We start from the raw sequence: 21009 nt of genomic DNA on the forward strand, positions 1-21009 counted from the left end.
GGATCTGCAGTCTCAGAAGCTGATTGGGACAGGCCGTAGGAAGGGTGGACTATATATTTTGGATGAGCTAAAAGTGCCAGTTGCTGCTGCCGCTACTAGTGTTGATTTGTCTTCGTTTCGTTTGAGTCCTTCTTCTTCTAGTTTTTATTTATGGCACTCTCGTCTAGGTCATATTTCGTCGTCTCGTTTGAGATTTTAGCTTCTACAGGGGTTTTAGGAAATTTACACCCTTGTGATATTTCTGATTGTAGTGCATGCAAACTGGCAAAATTTTCAACTTTACCTTTTAATTGAAGTATTTATGTTTCTTCTTCTCCGTTTGATTTGATTCATTCTGATATATGGGGACCTTCTCCTGTTGCCACAAAAGGAGGGTCTCGATATTATGTTTCTTTTATTGATGATCACACTCGTTATTGTTGGGTTTATTTAATGAAACATCGTTCTGAATTTTTTGAGATATACTTAGCCTTTCGTGCTCTTGTTAAAACTCAACATTCTGCTGTTATCAAATGTTTTAGGTGTGATTTGGGTGGGGAATACACTTCTAATAAATTTTGTGAGCTGCTTGCTTTAGATGGAACTATTCACCAAACTTCGTGTACAGATACTCTTGAGCAAAATGGTGTTGCTGAAAGAAAACATAGGTACATTGTTGAAACTGCTCGTTCTCTTTTGTTGTCTGCATCTGTCCCTAGTGTGTTTTGGGGTGAAGCTGTTCTTACTGCTGTAGGTTTGATTAATACAATTCCATCTTCTCATAATTCAGGGTTTTCTCCTTTCGAAAAGTTGTATGGGTATACCCCTGATTATTCTCTCTTTAGAGTTTTTGGTTATACTTGTTTTGTTCTTCGTCCTTATGTAGAACGCAATAAGTTGTCATCTCGATCTACAATTTGTGTCTTTCTTGGTTATGGTGAAGGTAAAAAGGGGTATCGTTGTTTTGATCCAATAACTCAGAAACTTTATGTGTCTCGTCATTTTGTTTTTCTCGAGCATATACCTTTCTTTTCTATTCCATCAACTACTCATAGTCTGATTAGATCTGATCTTATTCGTATAGATCCTTTTTCTGACAATCCTGATAGTTTGTCTTCTCAGGAGCCTACTACTTCAAATGTCCATTCTCATGTTCCTACCCCGTTGTCTTTACAACCAACTCGTACTAGTCATTCCGCAAGTACTGACACTTTACTCTCCGGCACACCTGAAGCGTCCTCTTCTCCTACGGTCCCTTAAGCTCCATCTGAGATTGTGGATCCGCCTCTACGTCAATCCATACGCATTCGTAAGTCTACAAAGTTACCAGATTTTGCTTATTCTTGTTATTATTCATCATTTTCTACCTTTTTAGCTTCTATTCATTGTCTCTCTGAGCCCTCTTCTTATAAAGAGGCAATTCTTGATTCTCTTTGGCAGCAAGTTATGGATGAGGAACTTTCTGCTTTACATAAGACTGGTACTTGGGATTTGGTTCCGTTACCTTCTGGTAAGAGTGTTGTTGGTTGTCGTTGGGTGTATAAGATCAAGACTAATTCTTATGGGTCAATTGAGCGATACAAAGCTAGGTTGGTTGCAAAGGGATACTCTCAACAGTATGGTATGGATTATGAGGAGACATTTGCTCCTGTTGCAAAAATGACTACTATTCGTACTCTTATTGCAGTATCTTCGGTTCGTCAGTGGCGTATCTCTCAACTTGATGTTAAAAATGCCTTCCTGAATGGAGATCTTCAAGAAGAGGTTTATATGGCACCCCCTCCTGGTGTTTCACATGATTCTGGGTAAGTTTGCAAGCTCAAGAAAGCGTTGTATGGTCTCAAACAAGCATCTCGTACTTGGTTTGAGAAATTTTCTGTTGTGATCTCTTCCCTTGGATTTACTTCTAGTAATCATGATTCTGCTCTTTTTGTTAAGAGCACTGATGCAGGTCGTATCATTCTATCTTTATATGTTGATGACATGATTATTACTGATGATGATATTGATGGTATTTTAGTTTTGAAGACAGAGTTAGCTAGACAGTTTGAAATGAAAGATTTGGGTTCTCTACGATATTTCTTGGGTGTTGAGGTAGCCTTCTCACCCAGAGGTTATCTTCTTTCTCAGTCGAAATATGTTGCAGATATTCTTGAGCGGGTAAGACCTACTGATAATAAGATTGTTGATACTCCAATTGAGGTTAACGCGAAGTATTCTTCTTCTGACGGTTTACGTTTGTCAGATCCTACTTTATACCGTACTATTGTGGGGAGCTTGGTATATCTCACTATTACTCGTCCAGACATTGCATATGCTGTTCATATTGTTAGTCAGTTTGTTGCTTCTCCCACTACAGTTCATTGGGCAGCTGTTCTTCGCATTTTGCGATATCTTCGGGGTACAATCTTTCAGAATCTGTTACTTCCATCCACCTCCTCCTTGGAGCTGCGTGCATACTCTGATGCTGATCATGGCAGTGATTCCACAGATCGTAAGTCTGTTATTGGTTTCTGTATCTTTTTGGGTGATTCTCTTATTTCTTGGAAAAGCAAGAAACAATCTATTGTTTCTCAATCTTCCACCGAAGCAGAATATCGTGCTATGGCATCTACTACTAAAGAGATTGTTTGGTTACGTTGGTTACTTGCAGATATGGGAGTTTTTCTTTCTCATCCCACTCCTATGTATTGCGACAACCAAAGTTCTATTCAGATTGCTCACAACTCGATTTTTCATGAACGAACTAAGCACATTGAGATCGATTGTCATCTTACTCGTCATCATCTCAAGCATGGCACAATTACTTTGCCCTTTGTTTCTTCTTCTTTGCAGCTTGCAGATTTTTTTACCAAGTCGCATTCTATTTCTCGTTTTCTTTTTCTAGTTGGCAAACTCTCGATACTTGTAGCTGCCGCATCGTGAGTTTGAGGGGAGATGCTAAGAAATATATGATTATTTATTATTTATTAAGGGTAGAATAGTCCTTTTTAGTTTCCTTTGTTTAGCCTATATATATTCTCTTTGTATTTAGGTTAAATCATCTTTTAGCATTCAATTAATTAATGTAGTATCAATGAAACCCTAGCCTCCTCCTTTTTTTCTTCTTTATTTTCTTTGGATTGTTTAACAGATTATATAATATGTCAACACTTATTTTGTACGAGAAAATATGCATGCATATTTCTATTACGGATTCTAATTCATTAGAAACAATTTTGCAGACACATTTCCAAAGAATTGAGAGAACGGCCACTTAACAAAAAGGTGCAATCACTTGCCAATCATGAGCATTCTAAGAGCTCCAAAGACAAAAACGATTCATTTCACCATGATTACGAGGTAACTCCCCATATTTGTCTTAAATTGGCATGTTGATGAGTTCGAATAAATAATATTAATAAAAAAAAATTAAAATGTTCTTGAATCTTGAGTACATTTAATACTGGAGATTGAACATGCACTATAAGCGAATAGCAAAGGAGCATGAGTGTGCCTACATGCACATCCAACCTCTGTTTGATCTCCATTATTTAAAATTCATTTTTCTATAAACTTGTTTTCAATCACAAATTTTCACAATGAAAATTTTTACAGGAAAACTTTAAATATTTTCCTACTTTTTAACTACAATTCTCCCAAAATTCACTATTACAAAACTCATTTCAAGAAAAAATGGGGTTCAAACATAGGCTAAGTGTGATGGGGTGAAAGGAAGGGGAGAAAATTGCGGGACAGAGAAGTTTTCAACTACACTTCATGTTTTATAGAATTTTGCTGGCTGTACAGGCCTTGTTTGGCCACTCACATGGGAAGGTGGTTGGGCCGGGAGGAGGGGGGGGTGATTATTCAAAAATGAAAAAAAAAAAAAATTCACCCACCCCATACATGTGTGAGGAGCCTGTACGGCCAGCATCTCTCTGTTTTATATTAAAAACGAGTACTCTAATTTTTGATCAATTTTCTTGACATTTGAGTTTAATTTTTCATAGCTTTTGGGTTATTACGACTCGCCATATGCTCTCAAAAGATGTAAATATTTTTTTATACATAAATAACAATTACATCCTCACCTTAAATTAAACAAAAGATTAATCACTTGCATTCCTACTCTATACTCAAAAGAAACAATAAATCATCCACTGGTTAACAGATTTTTGGACGAAATTGGCAATATGTCAAAACTTGAAGGGTGGGTCGACGATCAAAATATCAAAATAATTGAATGCAGAGTTGTTTCGAGTATAAAATAAGAATTATAGGCGCCAAATTCTCTATATGTTATTATGTTAATATGCATACATATATGCTAACTTTAATGGAAACTTATGATAAAATTTCATGATGAGGAGTATATGCTTGCAGGATACAACTAAAGGAAGCTCAGCTAGAGAAATGACAAAAGAAGAGTTTGGTGTAAGCAAAAATGAAAGAAACTTTTGGCATTTAGATAATCATTTAATCTCTGAATTTACTGCCTCAAGTAATAGTTTAGACCTCCCCATTTTTCACTCTAGTAGCCACACTCATATCAACCTGGACTTGACCATCTCATCAAGTTCTAGTTAATGGATACATTATAAAGTTTTGCTATATATATATCGGGTTTGAGACTATGGTGTACACTTTCCTCACAAGAGAGAGCTCCACACTTTTTTTTATTGGGAGTGTGCGCCTCTCTTGTAAGGAGAGTGTACACCGGAGTGTCAACCCCGGTGTACAACAAATTCCTACTTTATGTACACACCTCTATTTTACAGACTAGTGGAAGTGGACTATATATTTTTTTTCTTGTTAATATATGGATTCAGTTTTCAATCTAATTTTTTATGAGACATATTTACTTTGTTTGATCTAAAAAGTTTTTCCTAACTTGAAACCAAATTCTTTTGTTGGGAATCTAGATTAATTATTGATTCGTCTTCATAAGTCTCTGAAAAGAAAACATTAAGAAGAACGAAGAAAAAAAAAAGACAATAACATGAACAAGAACATAAGAATTTACATGAAATTTTTAAAACTAGGAAAAAATCATGAGCAGTAAAAGACAGAGATTCCACTATGTAAAAAATTGTAACAGTCACAAAACAATAACTAGTTCTTTTTGTGCACTTTATTTTCTTTGGATTGTTTAACAGATTATATAATATGTCAACACTTATTTTGTACGAGAAAATATGCATGCATATTTCTATTACGGATTCTAATTCATTAGAAACAATTTTGCAGACACATTTCCAAAGAATTGAGAGAACGGCCACTTAACAAAAAGGTGCAATCACTTGCCAATCATGAGCATTCTAAGAGCTCCAAAGACAAAAACGATTCATTTCACCATGATTACGAGGTAACTCCCCATATTTGTCTTAAATTGGCATGTTGATGAGTTCGAATAAATAATATTAATAAAAAAAAATTAAAATGTTCTTGAATCTTGAGTACATTTAATACTGGAGATTGAACATGCACTATAAGCGAATAGCAAAGGAGCATGAGTGTGCCTACATGCACATCCAACCTCTGTTTGATCTCCATTATTTAAAATTCATTTTTCTATAAACTTGTTTTCAATCACAAATTTTCACAATGAAAATTTTTACAGGAAAACTTTAAATATTTTCCTACTTTTTAACTACAATTCTCCCAAAATTCACTATTACAAAACTCATTTCAAGAAAAAATGGGGTTCAAACATAGGCTAAGTGTGATGGGGTGAAAGGAAGGGGAGAAAATTGCGGGACAGAGAAGTTTTCAACTACACTTCATGTTTTATAGAATTTTGCTGGCTGTACAGGCCTTGTTTGGCCACTCACATGGGAAGGTGGTTGGGCCGGGAGGAGGGGTGATTATTCAAAAATGAAAAAAAAAAATCACCCACCCCATACATGTGTGAGGAGCCTGTACGGCCAGCATCTCTCTGTTTTATATTCAAAACGAGTACTCTAATTTTTGATCAATTTTTCTTGACATTTGAGTTTAATTTTTCATAGCTTTTGGGTTCTTATGACTCGCCATATGCTCTCAAAAGATGTAAATATTTTTTTAAATATAAATAACAATTACATCCTCACCTTAAATTAAACAAAAGATTAATCACTTGCATTCCTACTCTATACTCAAAAGAAACAATAAATCATCCACTGGTTAACAGATTTTTGGACGAAATTGGCAATATGTCAAAATTTGAAGGGTGGGTCGACGACCAAAATATCAAAATAATTGAATGGAGAGTTGTTTCGAGTATAAAATAAGAATTATAGACGCCAAATTCTCTATATGTTATTATGTTAATATGCATACATATATGCTAACTTTAATGGAAACTTATGAAAAAGTTCATGATAAGGAGTATATGCTTGCAGGATACAATCAAAGGAAGCTCAACTAGAGACATGACAAAAGAAGAGTTTGGTGTATGCAAAAATGAAAGAAACTTTTGGCATTTAGAAAATCATTTAATCTCTGAATTTACTGCCTCAAGTAATAGTTTAGACCTCCCCATTTTTCACTCTAGTAGCCACACTCATATCAACCTGGACTTGACCATCTCATCAAGTTCTAGTTAATGGATACATTATAAAGTTTTGCTATATATACATCGGGGTTGAGACTATGGTGTACACTTTCCTCACAAGAGAGAGCTCCACACTTTTTTTTATTGGGAGTGTGCGCCTCTCTTGTAAGGAGAGTGTACACCAGAGTGTCAACCCCGGTGTACAACAAATTCCTACTTTATGTACACACCTCTATTTTACAGACTAGTGGAAGTGGACTATATATTTTTTTTCTTGTTAATATATGGATTCAGTTTTCAATCTAATTTTTTATGAGACATATTTACTTTGTTTGATCTAAAAAGTTTTTCCTAACTTGAAACCAAATTCTTTTGTTGGGAATCTAGATTAATTATTGATTCGTCTTCATAAGTCTCTGAAAAGAAAACATTAAGAAGAACGAAGAAAAAAAAAAGACAATAACATGAACAAGAACATAAGAATTTACATGAAATTTTTAAAACTAGGGAAAAATCATGAGCAGTAAAAGACAGAGATTCCACTATGTAAAAAATTGTAACAGTCACAAAACAATAACTAGTTCTTTTTGTGCACTTTTTAATAGCTAGAAGATGTGGGACAAAATTAATTCACTTAATAAAGGAAATTGGCCTGGAGAAGGTAATTTTGAAATCTCTCAAGATGAGAAAAAACCCTACTCGTCTAATTAACATTAATGGTCACTAACACAAAATTCCACCTGTACTTTGAGATCCACCAACCAAACATGGCAAAAATACATTGGCAATGTAAGATGCAATTGTCATTAGAAAGGTGAAGAAAACGACTGGATTATAGCTTGAAATAGTATGACAAAGGTGATACTTAGCCAATTTGTAGTCATAGTTCGAACCAAGGATTAATAGGTGTTGGTCCCAGAGTTACATTATTTTGTAATTTGAAAATTTGTTACAGAAAATAAATTGCAGAAAACATAAATCGAGAAACACCACATATGTTTTTGCCCCAAAATGGAGCCCGGATATTCAATTTTGCGACCTAGTCACCCGTTGAGCCTCAATCAAGAGTTATGCTCGATTCCACTAATTTTCACAAAGAAACCAGTACAAAATGTTCGAAGAAATCAGAGATTTCTTCGAGCTTATTCTAGCCTCTTTTTTCACACAATATTCTCTCAGAGATCTCACAAAGATCACTCAAACCTTCCTTTTCTACCAAATAAGAGATTACAACACTAAGATTCAAGGTTACAATATACAGAGAGAAAGGAACATGAAGAAGAAACCCTCAAGCAAAGAGAGAGAAAAGAGAATTCTAGAAACTGAAAAACCATGCAGCCGCTTCTGAAGACCAAGAGCCAAGTAAATATCTATCTATATGAACCAGTTTATCCAAGGGTTGGGGCTGTGTCACGTGTACGGCACAGTCCAACCCATAAGAGGCATAAAACGTAATCTTCAAAAAACACGGTTTTACACATATTTGGGGCTTCAATCATTTCAAGTTTAATAAAGCCCCAAGAAATGGTGAACCAACCCAAACATTAACAATAGGCACGACTTCATAAGAGGCAGCAGCTACACCTCGTGAGCTAAGTCAAGAAGTTTATGTATGGAAACCATTCAATGTTGTAGTAAAGGCTCGCTTAAGCTCGACTAAGGTCAAATTAACCTGAGTTCACCAAGTCGGAATCAAGGGCAGAAAAGGCATCGGGAAAATATTATAGTGATATACACCTTTTTTTTTTTACAACAAATGTTTTGGTACCCAAGATAAGCACACCATAGGAGTTATATGTTATTTTGGCGGAGAGTGCCGAGATAAATTTAATTCACATTGAGAAGGTGAGTATGAAGTGCAGACGATATTTTTAATTCTCTTATTTTTCATGTCCTAAGCAGTATTCTAAAGGGCGTAATGTGTGGCGATGCTTGTAAGCCAAACTATGAGCTACGCAAGCTTCGGTGAGGTTTAGGCGTAAAAAGACATTTTCTTATTTTAATTTTTAATAAATCAAAAATTTATTTAATAATTAAAAATAATACTTACTAAACATTTAAAATAGATTTATAGGAACTTTATACATTTTTTTCAAAGTTTCCAACAAAAAAATAAGTTTCAAATTTAAATACGAAATAGTAAATAAATAGTATATGAACTTAAATCATATCTAACTCTTTATTAGATTCCAATTCAATATCTTCTTCTTTATCTAATTCGTCATCCGTGTCTTCCGATACAAAATTCTCTTCGTTGGGCTCCTAGACGGTGGAGCATATTTTAACAATTTCAAGATTATCTCGAAAAATCAGAAGATAGTCTATGTAGAATAGTCCGGCTGCATAATTCGAATTGTAAGATCAAACATATCTTAGCGTCCATCTAAAGGAGGTGGAAGTATAAATAAGTCAATTGAACTCATTTGTGATAAAGTTGATGGTACTTGTGAGGAATCTTTTGAAAAATTGGGAGGACATTAAAAGTACCTTAGAAGAGTAAAAGTTCATAAAAGCATCGGCTTACAAGTTGCCAAAAAATGTGCTTTTAAGCACACCCAAACATGTATATGCCGGGATGAAAGTATAGGAATGGGAGGGTACCAAGTCCGATATATGATCTGAAGTCTTCTGATGGAAATGTTGCTAGTTATGATGACGGATTTCACGATAGTGCTTCGATCACATATCATAAGTCGTAAGTTGTCGATATCGCTGACGAAATATATTTTTATGTGTCAAAGGCTCAATTAACATTTCTTTAATGTAAAGTAATAACAATATCGTACAAATTTAACCCTTCTAAAAAGTGAACTCGTTTGGCACTTGATCCATTTTCACTAACTCGTTAAAAAATGTGAAGTAATTTCTTATCACGACTATTATAAATTGATCCACCAATCATTTTGTCCCATGACATTATATTATTTTCCTCAATCTCATGGAAGCTCCATTCCGCTTCGCTAAAGCTCCTACACTTTGAATAAACTTCAATAAATGCATTTTTAGCTTGCATATTTTCAACCAATCTCACCTTCAACGTGTGCCCTTAAATGACACGTCTGAGCCAAAGTCTTCCAATATTGCCCTTGGATAAGTTTGGATTTGGAATTTAATTTATTTAGAGGCTACTCAAGCAACACGAGGAGGTACTTTCAATGACACCGGCGAAAAATTAAGGCTTGCTCTACTTGGACATAATGGACATTATGTACCCTAAGTATGATCCAAAAATTAATTGAGCAAATAATCACGGAAGGAAATTAGGTCAATGATTATTAAGAAATATAATCTCACATCAAATAAAGATGAAAAATATAGACCACTTTATAAGAATTTAGACTACTCCTCTTAAGAAGTTTAATCTTTTAAGATAGAGCCCTAAGTTTTAACCTTGTATTAGAGCTCATTAAACTCTAATGAGCAATTTGATTTGATTAAAACTCAAAAAAAATGAGCACACGAATTTCAAGATTAATTGTTCAAAATAGCAACTAACTTGTAGGAGCATGTTAAGGGATATAATCCAGCATTGAATAAAGATAAATATATATATATATATAGACTAATTTATAATGATTTGAATTACTTCTCTTAATAATGTTGACATTATAAAATAAACTCCAAATCTTCACATGGTATTAGAGTTCATTAAATTTCAGCGAGCGATTCAAAAATAAGCATGTGAATTTCAAGATTGGTCTATTCAAACGAGGCACCATCTTGAAGAACATATAAAGGAATAAAATCTCGCATCGAATAAAGATAAAAACATAGACCAATTTATAAGAGTTTGGGTTACGCCTTTTAACAAGGTTGACATTTTAAGATAAAATCCAAAATCTTAATAATGATTATTGATATTATTCAATATCTATCGACGGCAAAAGCTGATATTATCGAGGATTAGTGATGTACCTCCTTCAATAACTACTTACGAACATATCACATGTAATCACTGGTAATGTTTCGGTTGCATATCGTCAATATCATCAACAAAATTTATTGTTTCTTTAAGTTTTAAGTTATCAAAGGCCTAATTGACTCTTTTAATATACTACAATGCCACATCTAAACAATCATTCATAGCCGACATGTAGAACGTTACAACCATAATGTTTTATGTGTTGAGTTTGAAGCACAAAAGAACCCTGCACATTCAAATTCAATTTGACTCACTTATGGACGTTCAGTACTCTTCCACAAAATTTCTTTTTAGAAAATTTCTTTTTTCTGCTAAGGATAAACCTCATATCGAATAAAGATAAAATATAATATAAGGACATGAACTATTTTTCTTAATAAAATTGATATTTTAAGAATGAACATCAAGTCGTAGTATGGTATCAGGCATAGGCGGAGGTAGTGGGGGGCATTGCTGGGTTGTAGCCCAGCAATGCTCCCAATCCATATTATTTTCTCAGTGAAAATTTTAGAATTGTGGCCCAGATATAAATATTAGCCCAGCTCTAATTTAAATCTCAATACAGGTTCAATGCCCAATTATTCAAATTGTTTTAAAGGCACTGCAATTATTAATTACTCTTTTAAAAACATCGTGAAATGTGAATATTTTATTGTCAAAATAGATATTCTGTTTAATGCGTGTTTGGTTATAATTTACCTATCATTACTAAGTAAATTTTATTACAGATAATTTGTATTGATTAGAACTAAAAGTAAATTACTTATTCTAATAGTTATAGACACTACATATTTTTCTAAATTATGTATGTTTTCATTCATTACTAATTCATATTTATAAAAAAAAAAATACTTATTTTGACCATTAAATAGATATTATGATCAAAATAAATAACTTGCTATAGATATGATATTGACAGTAAAAAGAATGTGTTAAAACTTATTTATTTATAAAGTAATATATATCAACAATAAAAAGAATATTTGTTAAAACTTTCAGTTGTTTGGCAAGACGGGTTATCAAAATTACTAAAAGAGTACTCATTAAGTAATTTTTTGAATGTTCATTGGTGGACATTTATTTTTGCTTAATTATATCGTGATTCGGTTAGTTTATATTTTTTAAGGTAAGCATCGATTTTCTATTTGGTAAAAAAAAAAATACAAAAATTTAGTGGAATATCTAAATGTAAGAAATCTAAACTTTTTTATTTCATCGAGTGTCGTTTACTTTTTATCGTGAATGTCACGAAAATAACCTCCAAAACTTGATTTCTTGTGGCGTAAGTTCATTTAAAAAAATTTTAAATTTCAATCCATCCTAACATCATTTTCTGGCTCAACCCCTGATATCAGAGATTATTAAGGTCAATTGAACAATCTGACTTCAAGCTCTCAAACAAATCACATTCTTTTTAAACATAATAAAAATAAATTTTATTCAGTACTTTTCACATTATTATATATCGAATTGGAGGATATCCCACTACATTTGTTTCATGTTAGTTCTAGGAACCTTAGTTGGGTTCATGTAATTCTCACTTTGTGATAACGTTAGCAATTCACGTGAATCCTAAATGTCATGTCACCTTTTTGTGCATAAGTACGTTTTTGTTTAATGAATTATGATTTATTCATGTATTAATTCAATTAAATTTACGAAAATTATTAAAAAATGAACTCTTCGTTCGTATATGAACACATACTTGTAGCACAAATATAATTTTAATAACATTAAGACGTGTTTAGTATCATCAACTATTTCTTTGCCTTTGAACTACATAAGTTGCCTACCAAGTTTTGGCATTTTAAGGGCCCTACACATAATCTCTCACTATTTCTGCCAGAAAACGTAACCAAACATTTCGATTTCACATTTTTCTATCATAAAATGTAAAAGGATTACCACTATTAAAGAAATCGAGAGACTTCAACAACAACGACAATTTATTAAGTCCGACTCTTAATTTGTCATTTATAAATCCCAATTTTAGTTTTATTTAGTTTATTTTGTAAAACCGTCTCATCTAAAATTTTAATTTAGAGGGAGGCATTTATCATTTTATTTTTAAAATGTCCATTCACCTGATTTATTTTTCCTAAATTGACGGCGTATCTCTAATGTCAACTATGCTACCAATAGGAGCATTTTCAATGGTTGTATAAAATTGGGTATAAATTAGTATCTCCAAAATCACTTTTGCATCTTCATTTACATTTTGGTGGATCTAAATTTAAGTTTTGCGCCAATGAAAAGTTATTCACTTTTTTGCCTCTTGTGGATGTAAAATTTTCTGCTAAAAAATGCAATTTGTATTTTCTTTGCATTTCTAAGATTTTCAGTCACTTTGAAAATTTAAATCACAATTTAGATTTATTTTACACCCCGATTAAAGATGCTCTAACGTTGGCAAATGGATTTATTTAGAAATTATTTTACAATTGCATTAACTAGACTTTTTCAAATTAAAGTTACAAAGACTTGTGCTTTCAAAAATTATCCTCAATGTCATGGAAGCTCCATTCCGCTTCGCTAAAGCTCCTACACTTTGAATAAACTTCAATAAATGCATTTTTAGCCTGCATATTTTCAACCAACCTCACCTTCAACATGTGCCCTTAAATTACACGTCTGAGCCAAAGTCTTCCAATATTGTCCTTGGATAAGTTTGGATTTGGAATTTAATTTATTTAGAGGCGACTCAAGCAACACGGGGAGGTACATTTTCAATGACACCGGCGAAAAATTAATTGAGCAAATAATCACGGAAGGAAATTCGGTCAATGATTATTAAGAAATATAATCTCAAATCAAATAAAGATGAAAAATATCGATCAATTTCTAAAAATTTGGACTATTCCTCATAAAGAGTTTCACCTTTTAAGATGGAGCCCCAAGTTTTAACATGGTATCATGGTCCATAAAACTCTAGCGAGCAATTTGATCCGATTAAAACTCAAAAAATAAGCACACGGATTTCAAAATTGGTTGCTCAAAATAGCAACTAACTTGCAGGGACATGTTAGGGGATATAATACAACATCGAATAAAGATAAAAAAATATAGACTAATTTATAAGGATTTGAACTATTCCTCTTAATAAGGTTGACATTATAAGATGAACCTCAAATCTTAACATGGTATTAGAGTTCATTAAATTTCAGTGAGCAATTCAAAAATGAGCATGCGGATTTCAAGATTGGTCTATTCAAACGAGCCACCAACTTGGGGAACATGTAAAGGAATAAAATCTCTCATCAAATAAAGATAAAAACATAAACCAATTTATAAGAGTTTGGGTTACGCCTTTTAACAAGGTTGACATTTTAAGATAAAACCCAAAATCTTAATAATGATTATTGATATTATTCAACATCTATCGACGGCAAACGCTGATATTATCGAGGATTAGTGATGTACCTCCGTCAATAACTACTTACGAACATATCGCGTGTAATCACTAGTAATGTTTCGGTTGCGTATCGCCAATATCATCAACAAAATTTTTTGTTTCTTTATATTATAAGTTTTGAAAAGTTATCAAAGGCCTAATTGACTCTTTTAATATACTGTAATGCCACATCTAAAGAATCATTCATAGCCAACATGTAGAACGTTACAACTATAATGTTTTATGTGTTGAGTTTGAAGCACAAAAGAACCCTGCACATTCAAATTCAATTTGATTCACTTATGGACGTTCAGTACTCTTCCACAAAATTTCTTTTTTCTGTTAAGGATAAACCTCATATCGAATAAAGATAAAATATAATATAAGGACATGAACTATTCTTCTTAATAAAATTGATATTTTAAGATTGAACATCAAGTCGTAGTATGGTATCAGGCATAGGCGGACGTAGCGGGGGCATTGTTGGGTTGTAGCCCAGCAATGCTCCCAATCCATATTATTTTCTAAGCAAAGATTTTAGAATTGTGGCCCAGATATAAGCATTAGTCCAGCTCTAATTTAAATCTCAATACAAGTTCAATGCCCAATTATTCAAATTGTTTTAAAGGCACTACAATTATTAATTACTTTTTTAAAGACATCGTGAAATGTGAATATTTTATTGTCAAAATAGATATTCTGTTTAATGCTTGTTTGGTTAAAATTTACCTATCATTATTAAGTAAATTTTATTACAGATAATTTGTATTAATTAGAACTAAAATTAAATTACTTATTCTAATAGTTATAGACACTACATATTTTTCTGAATTACGTATGTTTTCATTCATTACTAATTCATATTTATTAAAAAAAAAAATACTTACTTTGACCACTAAATAGATATTATGATCAAAATAAATAACTTGCTATAAATTTGATATTGACAATAAAAAGAATGTGTTAAAACTTATTTACTTATAAAGTAATCTATATCAACAATAAAAAGAATATTTGTTAAAACTTTCGGTTGTTTGGAAAGATGGGTTATCAAAATTACTAAAAAAGTACTCATTAAGTAATTTTTTGAATGTTCATTGGTGGACATTTATTTTTGCTTAATTCTATCGTGATTCGGTTAGTTTATATTTTTTAAGGTAAGCATCGATTTTCTATTTGGTAAAAAAAACACAAAAATTTAGTGGAATATCTAAATATAAGAAATCTAAACTTTTTTATTTCATTGAGTGTCGTCTACTTCTTATCGTGAATGTCCCGAAAATAACCTCCAAAACTCAATTTCTTGTGGCGTAAGTTCATTCAAAAAATTTTAAATTTCAATCCATCCTAAAATTATTTTCTGGCTCTGCCCCTGTTATCAGAGATTATTAGGGTCAATTGAACAATCTGACTTCAAGCTCTCAAACAAATCACATTCTTTTTAAGCATAATAAAAATAAATTTTATTCAATACTTTTCACATGATTATATATCGAATTGGAAGATATCCCACTACATTTGTTTCATGTTAGTTCTGAGAACCTTAGTTGGGTTCATGTAATTCTCACTTTGTGATAAGGTTGGCAATTCACCTGAATCCTAAATGTCATGTCACCTTATTTGTGCATAAGTACGTTTTTTGTTTAATCAATTATGATTTATGCAATTAAATTTACGAAAATTATTGAAAAATGAACTCTTCGTTCGTATATGAACACATACTTGCAGCACAAATATAATTTTAATGACATTAAGACGTGTTTAGTATCATCAACTATTTCTTTGCCTTTGTGAACTACATAAGTTGCCTACCAAGTTGGCATTTTAAGGGCCCTACACATAATCTCTCACTATTTTCTGCCAGAAAACTAATTAAACATTTCGATTTCACATTTTTCTATCATAAAATGTAAAAGGATTACCACTTTTAAAGAAATCGAGAGACATCAACAACAACAACAACAACGATTTTTTAAGTCTGGCTCTTAATTTATCATTTATAAATCCCAATTTTAATTTTACTTAGTTTATTTTGTAAAATCGTCTCATCTAAAATTTTAATTTAGAGGGAGGCATTTATTATTTTATTTTTAAAATGTCCATTCACCTAATTTATTTTTCATAAATTGACAGCGTATCTGCTATGTCATGTTGAACTGCCTCTAATGTCCTGCACTAGTTCCATCTGATGAAATCGCGTACATTAGCTTGTGTAACATAATTAGATCTCTTGACTCTTCCCATTGTCATTATACAAGAAAATATATTGATGATAAATAATTGAAGAAACGTTTACATACTCATTTGCATTCAATTAATATACCTTATGTAAAACTTCTATTTGTTAGGACTCTTCAGGGAGCATATTCAACCATATAATTTTTATTTTTAATTTTTTAAAGGGGTAGAAATTTGCAGTTGTTGTCCTCAAACTTAATTGATTGGGGCTCACATGCTTTAATTGAAAAAGTTTGGGGCTGCAACAGTATATTTCTCGAAGTCATATAACTCTTTTAGAAACTATGCTACCAATAGGAGCATTTTTAATGGTAGTGTAAAATTGGGTATATTTTAGTATCGTCAAGACCACTTTTGCATCTTCATTTACATTTCGGTGGATCTGAATTTAAATTTTACTCCAATGAAAAGTTATTCACTTTTTTGCTCTTGTGGATGTAAAGTTTTCTGCTAAAAAAATGCAATTTGTATTTTCTCTGCATTTCTCAGATTTTCAACCACTTTGAAAATTTAAATTTCAATTTAGATTTATTTCACTACGATTAAAGATGCTCTAATTCTGGCAAATAGATTTATTTAGAAATTATTTTACAATTGCATTAACTAGACTTTTTCAAATTAAAGTTACAAAGACTTGTGCTTTCAAAAATTACAGAAATTTCTCTTGACATTGAGTAAAATTCAGCACTTGTTAGTTACCTAAAGAGTAAAAGAAGAGAAAACCAAAATACGACGAAATTCTTCCGTTAAACTTCGAATTTTCAAAGCATGTAGTGGAGTGCACAAGATAGTAGACAAATATCCGATGACACATCTCTTTTCCTTAATCATGTTTATTCGAGGGATTGCCGAATGTGCTCCGGATATCCTCAATCATGAATTCTCATGTTCAATCTTCTTAGCCAGATGGAATGAATCATCATATGAAAAAGATCAAATCTTTTAGGAGGTCCATTTATAACAAAATGCCTTTGTACCTGCTTCACCCTCTCGTACATTCTCAAATACTGTTCCTGAGATATACCCATCAATATTTTCTTGATATTTGGTATATCCTTAACTTCCACAAAAACTGAAAATGTCTCCCAAATAAGCACATCACTCATTGGTGGCACATAGCCATCAGATATCAAAACTGGGACACATTCTGCGTAAATGGCCTCGACAACTCTTGGACTTGCTACCTCGTACCCACTCGGACAAAGACAAAACTTGCTCTTTTTAAGCATTGATTCATAAGAAACATTTTTTGGAACTTCTTCATAGACTTGTACATCTTGATCTTTCCCTTTCCACTGCTGTAATAGGAGGTACCTTATGTCTCCATGTAAATGGCCTGCAAAGAAGGCTAATATTGATCTTTCTGAGGGGGAGGATCCGCCTATAAGGCCGGTTAATTCTCCAGTCTTGAGATTGATTTCCGGTAAAGACACATCTTTGAGAGGATTGAATCCTTCAGAAGTGTTTGCATTGCATAAAACTCTGATGGAATTGTTGTATAATTGTGGAACATAAGATGTAGAACGAGGACCCTGAAATTTTAACAAGTCATGAATTTCAATAATTTTCTCAATTTAAAAGAGTTTTAGCCAATCACAGTCAAAGTTAATAACCAATTTTAACCAGTGTCCCACAACTTTATAATTACAAATTTTATTATGGATGGCAATAAAACTTGTCCCAACGGGGTTCCGTCCTGAATGGGGCAAAAAAATCCGCCCCGAACGGATTGGTAGGGCAGGGCATGTTGCGGGGCGAGGGTGCCCCGTCCCAAACTCGCCCTGTGAAGGAAAAAATATATATATAAAAGATTAAAAATAATTTTATTTCTAAACAATTCATCCATTAAAAACTAATTTTAAATTTATATTTTATTCTCTAATAATAACATAATTCGAAACTTTGAAAATGTAAAAATAAATAAATAAAATAAATGGGGCAAAAAGTTGCCTCGTCCCCCCCCCCCCCCCCCCCCCCCCAAGGTGGGGCGGGGTTTGTGGGCCACCTCATTGCCATCACTAAATTTTATCAACTCTTATCAAAATTTACTAAAAATTTGATTTTAATTCTTATCAAACATGAGCTTACTAGTATTAGAAAGGGAATGAGAGGTAAATTTTATGAGAAAGTTCTATGCGTTAGCTCGTGTAATGCACTTAGTACGACTTATCTTAGCATCGCTAGGGCTCTGGATTGAGGGACGTGACAAGTTACCGACTCAAGGCATGTGGTCGTTGCAAATGCACAAATATGTTTTTTCTAGGGTACGAAAAACACAAAAATCTACTAAAACTGGTCAAATTCGATTTATATCTAGGGTTTTTTTCTAGTTGAGTTCCTTGGTATTCTATAAAAGCAATTTTTTTGGTTAATAAGTTTAGTCATAAGTAAATAAGAGTTTTAAAATAATTTTTTATTTGTCAAAGTTGAAAACAAACAAATTATTTTGACGCTGAGATTAAACCCTCGTTTGGCCCCCATTTTTTAGAAACGAAAATGGGTGGAATAATATTTGTTTGAAAAAAGAGTGGATGAAAAAGAAGGAAAATTTTCGATTTGCATGTAATATTATTTTATAAAAAATTGTATAGTTGAAAATAGGAGAGAGATAAATAAAATGTAATGGAATGTAATTTATTGAGTACCAAACGGGCGCTAAGACTCCTCCTTCGAAAAAGTAATATCTTTAATTTTAAGTAAGTTTAAAAGAGAAATTTTGCTTGAATGTAACTTTTATACAAGATATTAATCCTATATATTTTCACTTACCCAATCATGGCAAGAGAGCATGAAATGATCAGCTCCAAGAGTTCTATTCCAGAAGGGATATTTACCAGAAACTGTATCTATATAATCAGCAACAGTGCGTCCAATAGCATGCATATTATGAGAACCAGGTTCATACAGATATTTAACCATTACTACCACACTGAAAGGAAGAAAATAGACAAGGGCTTCATCTGGATTTTTCGTTCTATAAAAATTTCCCCTTTCCAATTCATTGATTAATCTTCCTTCTGTTGAATATATACTTCTGCATGGGCCATCGTGGAATATCGGGGGTTCGCCTTCTTCGTATACATATATTTTGAACAGCTTCTCCATTTCGAGATAGCTCCTGTTAAGCAAAAGATTTGATTTATGAAAATTGTGTGACTGAAGGGAATATAAATTTGTATAGTTTTTTCTCTATGAAATTTAAAGAGAAAGATCATATTTTATGGGGTTACAAATGCTAAAAAATGAAGGAAAATTCTATTTGTACATAATTATTGCGTATAATGGTATCCATAATGTGATGTGTCAATTATCGGTTGTTGATGTGCAAGTGTGAGATTTGAATTAAATATTGAATCCAATGCCATGTATAATTATGGACACCATTATGTAAGCAATTATGTGCATGTAACACTTCCCAAAAATGAATAATTATACTAATGACACAATCAAATTATATGGAAATAATCTCACACGATAGGGAAATAAAGCATCGCTTTCATATGTTAATAACATCTCCACAAACTCAAGATGGTTCCGAAGAAACCAAATTGCATTTGTAAACTATATCGAAGTATTCATACATCTTGCATGCATGTGAGAGGCATGTTAAAGACGAATTAAATAAATAAATGGGTACCATCTTTAAAACTAAAAGCTATTAGAGACGGAACATAAATATTTATTTAGACAATCGTCGTCGTGTTGTCTCAACTGCAAGTTGGATTTATTTTACTTCATCAAAGGCTTAGTATGTGCATCGGTTGCAAAGAAGAAAAATAAATGAATACCTATGAAATGCATTGGCATTCCGGTAGACAGCCCCTTGCGGAACATAGTCAGGATCTTGATGGTTCGAAATCGAGCTTTTATTTCTAGCAGCTTCTTGAATAGAAGACCTAGCTTTGGCCAAAATGGCTTCTAGCCTCTCTACCCTGCTGTACTTCTTGATCACTACTTTCTCCCTTTTCTTTTCCTTCAAACCAGAAAATTGTGTTCGTTTTAGGTTACACAAACCATTGAAGCACGTTATGTAGAAAGTTAAGCCCTAAGGTGAACACATTTGCCATCAAATGTCACAAATTTTTTAATTGAGTGATGTGAGACTTAAACATAAGAGAGCATTGTTAAACCACGTAATCTAAAAGTTTAAGGTGATAAAAATATTAAACGCCCAAGAAGGGCAAAGAATTCTTACAAATGGAGAAGACTGATTATTATCAGTTCTTTCATTTGCCACCAGCTTTTGATGTAATAAACCCTCATTAGGTGAAGTTTCAACCTGTCCAACTAAATTGAAAATTCTATTACGGTTTACTTTGAAGGAAATCAAAGAATATGACTTAAAGAAGCCAAAAGATTTCCATGAAAGCGACGAAGGAGAAGAAATCAGTTCAGGAGCCTGCAATACTATGCAAGCAACCACTGAAATCAGAACCAAAGGTGTAAGAAATATGAAAATCAAATTTGAAGGCTGTTTTTTTGGAAGCCACATATTAGTTTCCATGAAAAGTTCAGTCTGAATATGGTAGAAGAGGAAGAAGAAGATGGGCTGTGAATCAGTGAATCATGATGCAGGATTCATTACTTGAGTTCGACTTATTCTTTGCTGTAGATCAGAATTATTCTTATTGGTGTGCTAAAAGAACTGGCCGAAAGAACTTTATTGCGATCTTTTCGAAGCTTTCTTGAAGTTGAAGATTTCTGATAATTCTTAGCCAACTTATGGCTCATGATCCAAGTAAATTATATGCATATAAAATATTCCCTTGTACTGTACTCATTAGGGTAACTGATGAAACCGTTTGACCACAAATTTATAAATGACTTACAAATTCAATCATAGCTAAACATTAATTATAGCTGTGATTTGCACAAAATCCATTTTTTTTTATATATATATTTCTAAAATTCATTTTCAATCATTTTTGCAATAAAATACTTTGCACGTAACCCAAAATTTTTCCA

At 32.6% G+C, this 21009-nt stretch overlaps 2 protein-coding genes and 1 long non-coding RNA gene across 4 annotated transcripts in view; 2 read left to right on the top strand and 1 right to left on the bottom strand.

The window, feature by feature from the left end:
• Nucleotides 1-4797, top strand: part of LOC111390967 (uncharacterized mitochondrial protein AtMg00810-like) — a 10841-nt gene extending 6044 nt beyond the window's left edge. The window contains exons 4-5 of one of the 2 annotated variants that reach the window (XM_023016095.1): nt 3204-3321; nt 4345-4797. In XM_023016095.1, coding sequence (XP_022871863.1) covers nt 3204-3321; nt 4345-4548 — 322 coding nt within the window. In that variant the 3' untranslated portion in view covers nt 4549-4797. Of the gene's footprint in view, nt 1-1962; nt 2474-3203; nt 3322-4344 lie in introns of those variants that run through there. The other variant, XM_023016096.1, reaches the window with a different exon arrangement.
• A 321-nt stretch (nt 4798-5118) lies between these two features.
• LOC111390965 lies at nt 5119-6794 on the top strand. The gene is made up of 2 exons (XR_002702034.1): nt 5119-5326; nt 6342-6794. It is a non-coding gene; the product is annotated as an uncharacterized LOC111390965 (long non-coding RNA).
• A 9816-nt stretch (nt 6795-16610) lies between these two features.
• LOC111390963 (probable glycosyltransferase At5g03795) lies at nt 16611-20655 on the bottom strand. Its single transcript, XM_023016094.1, has 4 exons — nt 20240-20655; nt 19833-20017; nt 18814-19162; nt 16611-17576 (listed from the first exon to the last, which is right to left on the bottom strand). The coding sequence occupies exons 1-4, from the start codon at nt 20546-20548 to the stop codon at nt 16914-16916; spliced, it is 1506 nt and encodes a 501-aa protein (XP_022871862.1). The 5' UTR covers nt 20549-20655; the 3' UTR covers nt 16611-16913.
• Nucleotides 20656-21009: the final 354 nt, after the last annotated feature.

This window comes from Olea europaea, unplaced genomic scaffold (assembly GCF_002742605.1).
Source record: "Olea europaea var. sylvestris unplaced genomic scaffold, O_europaea_v1 scaffold732, whole genome shotgun sequence".
Taxonomy (NCBI): Eukaryota; Viridiplantae; Streptophyta; class Magnoliopsida; order Lamiales; family Oleaceae; genus Olea; species Olea europaea.